Here is a 12,591-nt window from a genome sequence, read left to right on the forward strand (position 1 = left end):
CATCTAAAATGAGAGAAGTATCATCAGCATACTGAGAAATAAGGATTGGACTTTTATTGACTTCTATACCCTTAATCTTATTGTTATTTCTAAGTCTTATGCCTAGTATTTCAACACACAAAATAAAAATGTAGGGGGCGATTGGATCACCTTGGCGACAGCCTCTTTTTATGTTTAGAAATGATGAAAGATTACCACCTTGGTTTATAGTTGAACTTACATTGGTGTGCAGTAGTTTTATCCAGCATCTAATATCAGAACCAAAATTAAAATAATTTAAAACTTTATCAACAAATTCCCATGAGACTGAGTCGAATGCTTTCTCAAAATCTACCATTAATAACATACCTGGAATATATCTTTCTTCTGCATATTGCATAATGTCATAAACTAATCTAGTATTTTCCCCTATATAACGGCCTGAAAGAAATCCTGTTTGATCTTCACTAATTAATTTATCTAAAACTGTTCTAATTCTACCTGCTATCGATCCAGACGCTATTTTATAGACTATATTCAATAATGTTATGGGTCGCCAATTTTTTATGAACTGCCTAGGTTTATCTCCCTTGGGAATACATGTTATAATACCTTGCCTTTGTGTTACTGATAGCAAACCTTTCCTATACCCACAATTTATAGATCTAACAATGAACCCACCTAGCTGTTTCCAGAAACACTTAAAAAATTCTACAGTAAACCCATCAGAACCGGGACTTTTGTTATTTTTCATATTTTTCAAAGTTTTTGTTGCTTCATCTAAAGTAATTAACCCTTCTAGACCAAAAGATTCGTTATTTTCTAATTTTGAAACATCACATGTATTCAAAAAATCTGCTAAATCTATATCATCAATATCAGTATTATTATCATAATGACGGGTAATGTTTTAATTATAAACTGAAACAAACAGAACATCAATCTGGGATAATGACGGGTAAAGTTTTAATTATAAACTGAAACAAACAGAACATCAATCTGGGATAAAGACGGGTTATATTTTTTTTCTGCAGAAAATGTATGTAAAGGCACCATCGTGGGTATGTAATAACAACAATATAGCAAACTCTTTGGTTAGACTTTAGTTTCCTTTTTATTGTTCTTGTCACTACTTACGTAATGATAGATATTTTATTATGTGTACAGGCTGACATAGCTTAATTCACCACGTCGATCTTAAATACTCATTTTTTTGGTATTTTATTTTTGTGTGTGTTTTTGTGGGTTTTTTCTGTATTTGTTTTTGTTTGTTTTTTTGTCTTTTGTGTACTTTTGTTTTTACTTTACATCAACCACATGCCTAAATCTTAACCGATAACTGTACAATAAGGGTTTTCTGATAGTGAAATTATTATACATTACTGTATTATACATTTCGTTTGTATACATGTTGCACTGGTGTTATCTATTTTGAGTTAAAATAACGGTTTATTTCCACGTCAGAATTCCCCAGCATGTTTTTATATCATCATGATAAAATATACTATTTAGCCCGCATAAAAAGTTTTCATTATTTCGCCAATACTGTATACGTAGCAAATGGAACTCTCGGGCATGTATTGACACAAATAAATCTCGAAATATATCAACACCTTTAGATGATGAGAGTACTACATCGGCATTGAATTAAAATTTACTTCACAACAATTTTGAAACAAGTTCTCGTAACTTGTATTAATCACTCTTGTTGGCATGGAGGGAAACTACAGAGTATCCTAATGTTCGGGGAAACTAGAGGACCCGTAGAAAACCTCGAGGTCTGACAGGTGGCCCTATACCTTTTCACGTCCAGTCGGAGAAATCGAACTCCGGCCCCGGATCTATTATTAAATCAACATGATATGATATTAAAACACCACATCATGTCTGCATGATAACATATCATAATTGTATTATATTGCATCGTTATACAAGATATCATCATATAAAATTGTCATTGGTTAATAACCATGGGTTATTAGACGATGGACCATGCGCGTGTGTTTGATGTTCCAACACAGACCAACGCTCTTCCAAAAACCTCCCCTGCAAGTTGGACTGATTTCATTTGTCGAATATTTAAAGATTTGCTAGTGGACAAACAAGGAAATCCATTTTACCTCTAAATCTACTTAAAACCTGTCAAGCCCATGGTCAGATTGTTTCACTGAACTTACTTGAAAGAGTGTTTGTAAATCTGTCAAACGTTTTGACGAGCGATGTCGATTGATTCGTGGATTTGATTGTTTAAAATAAACATTTGGTATAAAGAATGAAGTCAATGTTTATTGTCTGCTGACCGAATTGCGCCTGAACTGTAAACAAACACTTCCCAAATATATCCAGGTTAAAGACAAAAAAGGACAACTGCCCACAGGGTCAGAAATGTTTGGAAATAAAGACACGTAGGCAGCACGGGACAAATGTAAGCGTGCACAAAAGAACAAGTCTGGAAAGTCTCGAACCCGGGACCTCTGGCTTACTAGTCTTACGCTCAACCGATCGAGCTAAAGAGAAGTTCTCTATAGCCGAGCGATATATTGCGGCTAGTATTTACCAGGGTTACACATGCACATACGTTGATTATTTCTAAATCAATCCAACATTATATATCATGTCAATACACTATTTCCCCTAGTCGTAACATACTGAAATCTAAGCGTATATGTCCCGGTGTCAAGAAATGTCGACACTGTATGTTTTCTTTTCAGATTGAACATATGCAGTGCCAATTAACCAATAAACATGTTACGTCTACATGGTTATGTCAACGTGAATGTGTAAAACAAGCATTGCTATTTTATGGCTAGTTATGTAATTCAATGATAACATTATCAGTGACTCTGACATGTGTACACTTATGTCAAATGTCTTCCTGCTGAACGAGACGGACGCATGCCTACATCATGTCGCGTATCTAGTACCGCTGTTCATGTTACCATTTGTATGATAAGGCGACTGTACCGGTACGATAAGTTTACTATTGTGATCCATCAAGTGACCACCATATTTCCCATGTACGATGGAGGACTTTGACTATGGACAAATGTTTAACTGATGTGTATCATTGGATAAGAGACGATAAATGTGGTCTCCTGTTAAAAGAGGCCCTTCTCGTTGCGTTCTATTTACCCAATTGCAATTTTGATACCTATATTTCTAGTTTATTACTACGATAGTAAATCCAGTATATTATGTTCATTTGTGTTTTTTGAAAATGTTATTGGTCGAATTAATTTATTACCCAAAACAGTGGTAATATTTTCTATGCAGTAGTTGTTTAAACGTATGTCCGGCCAACTAGTTAGTCGTTTTCGCCAAGAAACTGATTAATATCAAAGGTATCGCTTGCAATAAGACTTGGTTGACAACCAAAAAAACCTTAGACATTTTCTAATTTCCTGAAATTGAAACACTAGTTAGTCATGCTTATATATCGCAATCTTCCCTTCATGGGAGCACGGTAGTCTAGTGTTAGAACGCCGGGCTCGTGACCGAAGTGTTGTGGGTTCGAGTCTCGTCACGGCACTGTGCTGTTTATTTGAAAAAGATACTTTAATCCGCTTGTTCCAGTCCACTCAGCTGTAAATGAGTACGTGGTCGGGCAGTGCTGGAATTGTTGAATGTTAGCTTTGAGTGCCTTAATGGCAGCAGCGGCTGTATGCTCCCAAGGGAGTTGAGAAAGATATTGGCTGGTTGCAAAGGCCCAATAACCACGTATAATAATTTATGAATCGTAGACGACCTACGAACTAGCTTGTGATAAAGCGGTATATAAGAACCTCGAATTATTATTATTATTATTAATAATAATTCCGAATGCCAGTTAATCATAAATATACGCAAGCCTCATTTGCATTGGGTTCCAAAGCATAAAAATGAATCCTTATAAACGACATTGCTTGCTCTACTAGATGGGCTTAAACAAGTCATTAAAAAACATCTACAACTTGTCTACGTACCATTGAATCGTGGTTACAGTGTGACAATACATACTCCTGAAGTGGAATCAGTGAAATTTAAAAGTGAATATTTTATATATCTGGAACATGCGTCTCTTTAGTATATACGACTCTTTACACTTTCATAGTTCATACCAAAGTGGAAGAACGCCTTCGTTCTCTTATTTTTATTCTTCGCCAAGAAATGCAAACACGTATACATGGCTTTAAATGTATTTGAAGTTTATCTTATGAAAACTAGAGCAAATGCCAAATGTCTTGATTGAAAACATCTTTGTTGAGTTAGGTGGCGAGAGGTTGTGCAAACTACTGGCAAGTTTCATTGTCGCCATCGGTCTCATTTTACAATCTCACTGGGGAAATATTCTTTTATATAATGCTATATGTAGGTCGATGTTTTAAATATTCACATTGACCCATACTTTCTTGGCGAGTGCTATCGAAGAAACAGAAAGCTGCTGGAACACCTGGTCCGATTATCAAAGTTTTGTTCTTTGTAAATTTTCCTTTCTGTCAAGTTCTCATGTAGACATCATTTAAAATAGACTCTGTTTGATATCACATGCTGAGTTACTTTGTGGCAGGTTTTGTAATTCAATGATAATATCATCAGCGAACCCAGACATGTGTTGGAACCTTTTTCATGTCCTTCCTGCTGAACGAGACGGTTGTATGTCTACTTCCTATCCGCTATCTGGTGTCGTGTAGCCTTTAATAATCTATATAATGATTGTACCTGTACGATATGTTAAGTACAGTTACCCAACAAAGTGGCCATCATTATTCCAATGTATGACGGAGGACTTAAAATATAAAAACATACATGTTTGTTGTACATTTGTATCTCACTGCACAGGGGTGATTGATGAAGCTCAAGCGGTTTTCACCGTCTGTTTATGGAATATTAAACAAGAGGCAAATGGTCACGTGGACTAGAGCTTTTTGACGATTTTGTCTGAATTTGTGCGATACAAACTACATTGATTAGTGCTTATAGATGCAATATGTTTTAACAAGCTTGTTGTGTTGGTCAGTCGTCGCCTTCGGTCAACAATGGGGTGATTTGTTTTTAAATCTAATTTTCAGGCCTCCCTTCTTAACGACATTTAATTACCAGAAAACAGAACTCAAACCTACGGACGAAAGGAGTAAAGAGGTATTTCGAAGGGGCAGTAGATATGCTTTTTTATCCTCTGTGTTTTTAGGATAGGACACAGACGAAATCCGAGGGCCTGAATATAGTCCGATATATGATCATGCAGTAAGAGTGATCGATCAGGGGAGATACATCGTTCTATATCGTACATGAGTTTCATTTTCATATGTTCTTTATTATTTAATTTACGCTTGAAGAAATAGGCCTCAAAATACAAATAATGTAATTCTTCTTCTGAGTTTGATATACTGAACTTATTTAAGGTGTTGTAGTCTTGTGTCCAACGATTTACACGTTTCATTAAACCATAATATATGGCGTCCTATTTTTTTTCTAAAAGTTTAACAAAAATGATACAATTTTATCCTTGCTTTGATATTTTACAGATATAAATAGTAATGTTAAAATCCAATTATTAATCTGGTAAATATAACGAGCCTTGTGAAAAGAGGATGAAATACACGTTCTTAGTTATTATTGTTTGCAGCAATATATTTGTTTTGAAAATCATATAACAAATGGACTACACTGTAATAGTATGCGGCATTTTGTATTTGTCATCACAATTGACCGCATTCCCACTGGCTTTACTTCTTTTGTCATCATTGAAACATATGTGACGTCATGATTTTCGTAATGCCGCTTATGGTGTTTCACGTCAGTGCCACATTAATACATATAAAACAAACTAAAGACTAGACTGAATGTCCTCATGTTTGGACTGCTTTGCAGCCACCATCAGTACCAGCAAAGCGGTTCTAATGTCGTTGAGAATCCTATAATTTCCTTTTGTTTATTAAGTAAGGATAACTAGAGAATCCCCGTGGATCTACCCGGAAGGATTGTATGATATCTCTTTTCTTCTTTATATTTATAACAGTTCAATATGTGGTTATGGCCGACTGACACACAGTCACACAGTTATAACGTGTAAACATAGATGAAGTGATAGAAGACTGATATAGGCAAAGCCTGTTGTCTTATTCTTTTGTCAATACTGTTCTAATATCTTCTTTAATGTTAACTTATATGTTTGTATTATATATGTATTGTCAATAAAATACTTTTGAAATTGAAAAATGAAGTGATAACGCTACCCAACAGGGATTCCACGTGACGCATGCTAACGATTGAATTTGATGCTCAACTTGACAACTGAGATTCTTATATTTTTATCATAAATATATTAATGTAGCTATCAGTTCGCTACCTACTTTAGCCAGACCAACTGTGCATGTATTTTTTGAACAACTAAACAAACAAATGCCTGTTCCTCGTTCCAATGTTGTTAAGATAATATACAATCTATATATAGATAAGACAAGGTGGTAAAATAAATCACACACAGTCCTTTTGCATCTGAAAGAAAGAAAAAAAAGCAGGCATTCACATGAGTTTGGGGAACGGGAGAGGGTACTTGTACATATAAATCAAAACATGTTCCCATTTCATCCATAAAAAAAATGTTTAATAAAGATGAGTTAGCACCATTCAATCTTCCCTATTTCTTGCACGCCCATCAGACAAATGAAAAAATCCATAAACAATTTCAAAACCTGAGATAGGAGCTGGATCAGTCATGATTTTGATTTTGAGAATTTGATAAATTTGAAGGATTGACTATGATATATATTTACCTCAATGTCGACACTGTCAATCGCTAGTGTTATTTCATGGCATCATTAGCGGTTGTTACAGGGCCATGTATCATTCAATATCGGTATATGTTTGTTATATTTAATACAATGAATATATCGACCTAAGCATTAATAATTAGTTGCCAACGTTACAACGTTACTTCATTCTATCTTTCTTATTTAGAACCGCACTTATGTCTTACAAAAGGAAAAGATATGACTCTTTAAAATGTAAAATTTCAGTGAAGTTGCATTTAAAAATGGCGCTCAAGTGGCCTTTTTATGTTTTGACACCGAAAATATGACTCTACCAATTGCATAAAAATGCATAAAAACTAAATAGTATTAAACATTTACGGTAAGATCAAAAGAAAAAAAATAGAATCAGGCAAGTACCGATGTTGTAATGTTTTAACACCTCTTCGTTCCCTGGGTTTGTTTGTGCTTACGTGACAGAAGATTTTGTACATAAATCAGTAGTGTAGTATATCTCCTTAAGTATAATGTAGGGGACGACCTTGAGTTTTGTATCCACTAAATCCAATCCTGATTGGCTTTACCTATTGGTTGTTCCTGCTTATCAATCACTTAGAAACGTGTTCTATCGATACCTAAATGACCCAGGCTCATTTCACATGAGCAATCTGAAGTAGTACACGTTTTCATTTAAAGGTAATGCGGCAATCTTTACAACTGCTTAGTAATGTGCCAAGTCAGAACAACAATTTATCGCAGCGTGTTATAAAAACACAAAAAGCTTTTCTGAATCTTGGCTCCTTGCCAGAAATGAGAAATATGCTGTTCTGACGTCACTAGATGACATAAAATTTAATTAAAATGAAATGTTTTCATATACATGTACTACTATTATATATTGGCTGGTATTATCACCAATATAAGCTAGTTTTCACTTATTTGTTATAATTATCATGCGGATGGTCACCCGCGGGTACGGAGATGGGAGTTGGACTCCTGTATCCCTTTGCAAGTACAGCGAAACGAGCTACAACCAGTTATCTTGGTATTCTATATACTTTATTAAAAGAAAAACTTAAGAAAAGTACCAATATTTTAGATGAATAGACTATCTACCAACCCCTTTTTTATCAAGAATTTACAGGATGCATTTTGATACTAGCTCCCCCCTAGAATCAGACGTCCAGTTGAACAAAATTATAAGAATTCATTTTTTCTTCTTCTAAATAATTCAACGTTTTAGAGACGAAGGACCAGTCTATTAGATAAGGTTAAAAACAGTTGTCGTTTTAGATATAGCTATATTTACCGGTTACTTGTTGTATGGACACACATTGTTTGCAAAATATAGATTTTGTGGATAAGATATGACTTTTGGTATGGTATGGAGCAAGGTCAAGAGCATGGTAACCTTTCCCGGGAAAACATTATAAATCCGTGTACTCATAAACTACACCGATAAAAGCCCACTTGTAATACTGTTTTATCCCCTACTGAGATCGACATAAGAATCAAAGATAAAAAGCTAGATTAACTTTATACGTGGTAAAAAAAACCTATCCTGAGACCCATGATAAGAAACCGTCAATTCCTCTCCCAGTATCGCAAACTAAACACCGACACAAAACTACAAGCACATGAACCGATACGACATCAAAACAAACGGGAAGCCTTATAAACCGACTCAATAACCCAGAAGTGAAACAGAATGTCACAGAAATCGACATGTCGGCCTGCAACGCAAATTGACTGTCATCATGTTTGGCTGAAAAAAGTATCGGCCAACCGCGGTCTAAGATATAGTAAACAGGTATTTTGTGGACCGCGGTCTCAGATATAGTAAACAGGTATTGTGTGTACTGCGGTCTAAGATATAGTAAACAGGTATTGTGTGTACCGCGGTCTAAGATATAGTAAACAGGTAGTGTGTGTACCACGGTCTAAGATATAGTAAACAGGTATTGTGTGTACCGCGGTGTAAGATATAGTAAACAGGTATTGTGTGTACCACGGTCTTAGACATAGTAAACAGGTATTGTGTGTACCACGGTCTAAGATATAGTAAACAGGTATTGTGTGTACCACGGTCTAAGACATAGTAAACAGGTATTGTGTGTACCACGCTCTAAGATATAGTAAACAGGTATTGTGTGTACCGCGCTCTAAGATATAGTAAACAGGTATTGTGTGTACCGCGGCTAGCTTACTTTGTCTATCGGTAAACGGATAGTACACATATAGAAACAGAGAGTATAGCAATTTTAATTTGTCTAATAAATTATCCTCAATGTTGGAATCGAAAACGAGGGCCGTATTCATAACGCTATATTAAATATCAAACAAACAACAAAACAATTTACTCCGAGACGTTGGCAATGCTTTTCTACATAATGAGGTTATCCATAATTTATTAATCATTTATTTACATTTTTATTCACTTCACATGTACAGCTGATACTTGTTGTCAGGGTGAATGCGAGCAAAAACAATACAGGCATATTAAAACATCACATGCTTTCCGGATTGTGTTTTACATCGATACCTGAATGGCTGTTAACATGTCAAGACAGGTGGACGTACGAAATGCCATTTAATTGCGGTCATAACACAGAATAAAACTGCATGTTGTTCGCCTCGAAATCCACTAGAAATTTATCATAAATTCGGTCAACTATTGGTGGTAATGAATCATACTTTATCCGGGGCTATACAATATACCCAAAGTCAACGAAAACACAGTTATTGACAGACGTGTCTCGATGGTCTTAGCCTTAACTCTGTCAGGATGTTAAGGATATTGACAATATAAATCGATCTGTCACAGATATTTGTGGTATTTACCTGTTTAAACACGTATCAAAGGAATGCTACACTGCAGTTTATCTAAAACGCTAAGCGGGGTGTTTGCCTGTCCTTAAAAACGCATTAATCATATCGATCTTTGATTCAAATATCACACAATTAGTTATTTTTTACACAAAAAATATCCACTTAAAGTGAATCACGAACTTATGTCCCCGGTAATAGGTACGGAAGGACGGAAGGGTCAGTATGCATTCATGTGAGTATTTTAAAGTAATGTGAACTATTTTTTTTATATGTTAGTGATTTAAAGTACATGTGCATTATTTTCTGGTTAAGTTCAATAACTTATATTTGGGTGGACAATAATATTGCAATCATCAACATAATGGAATGTCTCTTTAGAAATATATAGAGTTACGATTTTGAAATAGTTGAATTTTGCCAGTGAAATAACGGATTCTATCAACTTGATAAAACTGATATCTTTCACACTGTGACAAATATCAAAAGTGATATTTTTACAGTGTGAAAATATCACGATTTTTGTTCAGATTTAAATGAAGCGACGGTAGAATAAGTGGTTGTGATGGTAAATGTTTGGTACACACACTTAATTATTAACATAAATATACAATTTATAACATTTTTATAAGCAGTCATACAAGAAAATAGCAGAAAACGTCGGAATTGCGTTGAGTATCCCTTTCAAAATGGCGCGCAGCCTTGTTGTCAAGCTTGACGTCATTAGAATATGGCGCTAATTATTACGATTTTGATTCCCGCCCTTTTAAATGCGTTACATTTTTCATGTTTATGCTTAAAAATGTAATAAGATGTAAAAAAAAAATAAAGGTGTCTACAGTAATAACAAATATATTTCACTCGTGTTGCTAATATTATGATATTTTTCACTCGTGTTGCGCATATATTTGTTATTACAAAAACAGAAAAATATAAAAAATATAAATTATATAATGCGATTATGTATGCATTTATAGGGTATACCCATTGGCAGTAGAAACACAATTTTGGGTTCGTAATGACTATAATCCAACAAAATTACAAAAGGTTATCTCACATTCATAACAATGTACTTTTATCAAAACTTACAGAAAGTTTAAGAAATGCTGTTTTATAAATGTGTATTTCCATTTGTTTTTAAATTTTAACTTATGCACTGTGTAATTCTTAATAATCATTTTAACTTATTAACAGAAACATCCGACAAAGATTGAAAAAACATATGACGGAAGGCGTAAAGAAGAAATACTGACTGGAGAGAACTGACAGACGTTCAACCGAGTGAGAGAAATAATGGATGGAATTATTTTATATCCGGCAGATTTTGTTGATGAAGGAACACTGACAAGAAATGAATGAAATAAAGATAAGTTGCCTTTGTTTGATATTATTTATGCATAATATTTTGTCAAGAACTATGTCATCTTACGTTTTCCTACAGATAAAACAGGAGTCTGTCGTGGAGTAGCGGAAGTGGTTTTACAGGACGACAGGTGAGTATGTAAACAGTAAGCAGCCACAGGTAAGTACAATTTACTTACTAAGTAAGCGAGAATTCCATGGAACCACAAACAGGTAAGCTGTATAAAAATCCATCCCCAAACCCTCCTCCCAATGCCCAATGATAGGAATGTTAGGGATCATAAGCGAAAATCGATATATACATGGATCGTATTTTTAAAGAAATAATTTACTTGATTTAGCTATAACAACCACACCAACCACAACGGCAAGTACTACCGCTACCACTACAGCTCAGAGGATGACGACCAAAGGGACAACTCCTCCAATGATCGGCGACCGCCCACATGTCGGACTAAATGGTGAGTTGCTTGTCATACATATACAAAATGTAACATATACAATTTTGATTTCTTCATATGCCGTAGACAAACTCATTAGGATAAATAAAACGTTTATTTCACTTTAACATACTTAGTTAGAACTCTACATACCGTATGAGAGGTAGTCTTGATAAAACATTATACATTCATCAACATAGGAACTCCACAGAAATGGCACTGAGAAATAACTCATTTACGGGGCAAAAAAAAAAGGAGTTCGTTCACGTTTTCTGTAAGCGGTGCTTGAAATCTTTGTTATTTCGATTGGAGCGGCTGTCAAAAACAATATCATAACTGAGAAGAGTTGTTTTGCTTTAAAATGTTCACATTCCGGCTATTTTGTTGTTTGAAGATTACTAATGTGCATACACAATCTTACTCTTATAGACGTACATTAATATGTCAATGGCAAAACATATAGTATAACATATATTGCTGTAATATTATTTAGTCTCGCTTTACTTCCGCGAACATTTGTTTACGATTATTTGAATTAAATTGAAATGAACAGGATTGGATTTATAAGTGTTAAGAATATTGTTCAACATCGCCATCAGCTCCCCCCGCCCCCACCATGATGTTGCTTCCTTTGTTACTTCTGATTAGCCTGTTTCCAGAGAATAATGCTATCGGCTGGGGGATCGTGTTGATTATGACGTGTACAGTGCGACGACACTTTATGAATGCAGTCTATGGTCAGTCCTACCTGCGAAGGACATCATCGACATATGAGTAACTGTTCTGAATAGTGAAATCCTTCGGTCGTTAACATTAGGTTTCTGTTTTAGAGAATTGCGGCGAACACTCGAGTGAGGCTATTTGTTATGTGCTGCATAGTTCATGTGTGAAGGGAACCGACACGCAGTGGACATGTCAATGCATTCGAAAATATCTGCAGAAAAATTTAATGTGTGTTCCAAGTAAGTATAATATGTTCTCCAGTAACTCTAAAATTAATTTGTAGGTTTATTGTGGTTAAATTAAGAGTAACGTCTGGCCACAAAAAAAGTAGCATAAGCTGTTTTAAAGGTATGGAATTGTGCAGAATTATCTCATTTTACCTTAGCGTAACAGCGTAGCTGAATTGAGTCATTTCGGTACATATATAACAACTATTGTACATACATTTACAGCGTAGCCGAAATCGACATCGATTTTATGGACAACTCGTACCCATTTAACACCTTTGTATGCATACGCTTTATTTGTCA

At 35.0% G+C, this 12,591-nt stretch overlaps 1 protein-coding gene across 2 annotated transcripts in view; it reads left to right on the forward strand.

Moving 5' to 3' along the window:
• The window catches only part of LOC110463980 (protocadherin Fat 3-like), a 45,492-nt gene that overhangs the window by 2,903 nt on the left and 29,998 nt on the right, over nucleotides 1–12,591 (forward strand). Inside the window, exons 1-3 of one of the 2 annotated variants that reach the window (XM_021518955.1) lie at nucleotides 9,553–9,771; nucleotides 10,731–11,359; nucleotides 12,169–12,300. In XM_021518955.1, the coding sequence (XP_021374630.1) occupies nucleotides 11,299–11,359; nucleotides 12,169–12,300 (193 nt within the window). In that variant the 5' untranslated portion in view covers nucleotides 9,553–9,771; nucleotides 10,731–11,298. Of the gene's footprint in view, nucleotides 1–9,552; nucleotides 9,772–10,730; nucleotides 11,360–12,168; nucleotides 12,301–12,591 lie in introns of those variants that run through there. The other variant, XM_021518954.1, reaches the window with a different exon arrangement.

The sequence above is a fragment of the Mizuhopecten yessoensis genome, unplaced genomic scaffold (assembly GCF_002113885.1).
Source record: "Mizuhopecten yessoensis strain PY_sf001 unplaced genomic scaffold, ASM211388v2 scaffold10949, whole genome shotgun sequence".
Classification (NCBI taxonomy): Eukaryota; Metazoa; Mollusca; class Bivalvia; order Pectinida; family Pectinidae; genus Mizuhopecten; species Mizuhopecten yessoensis.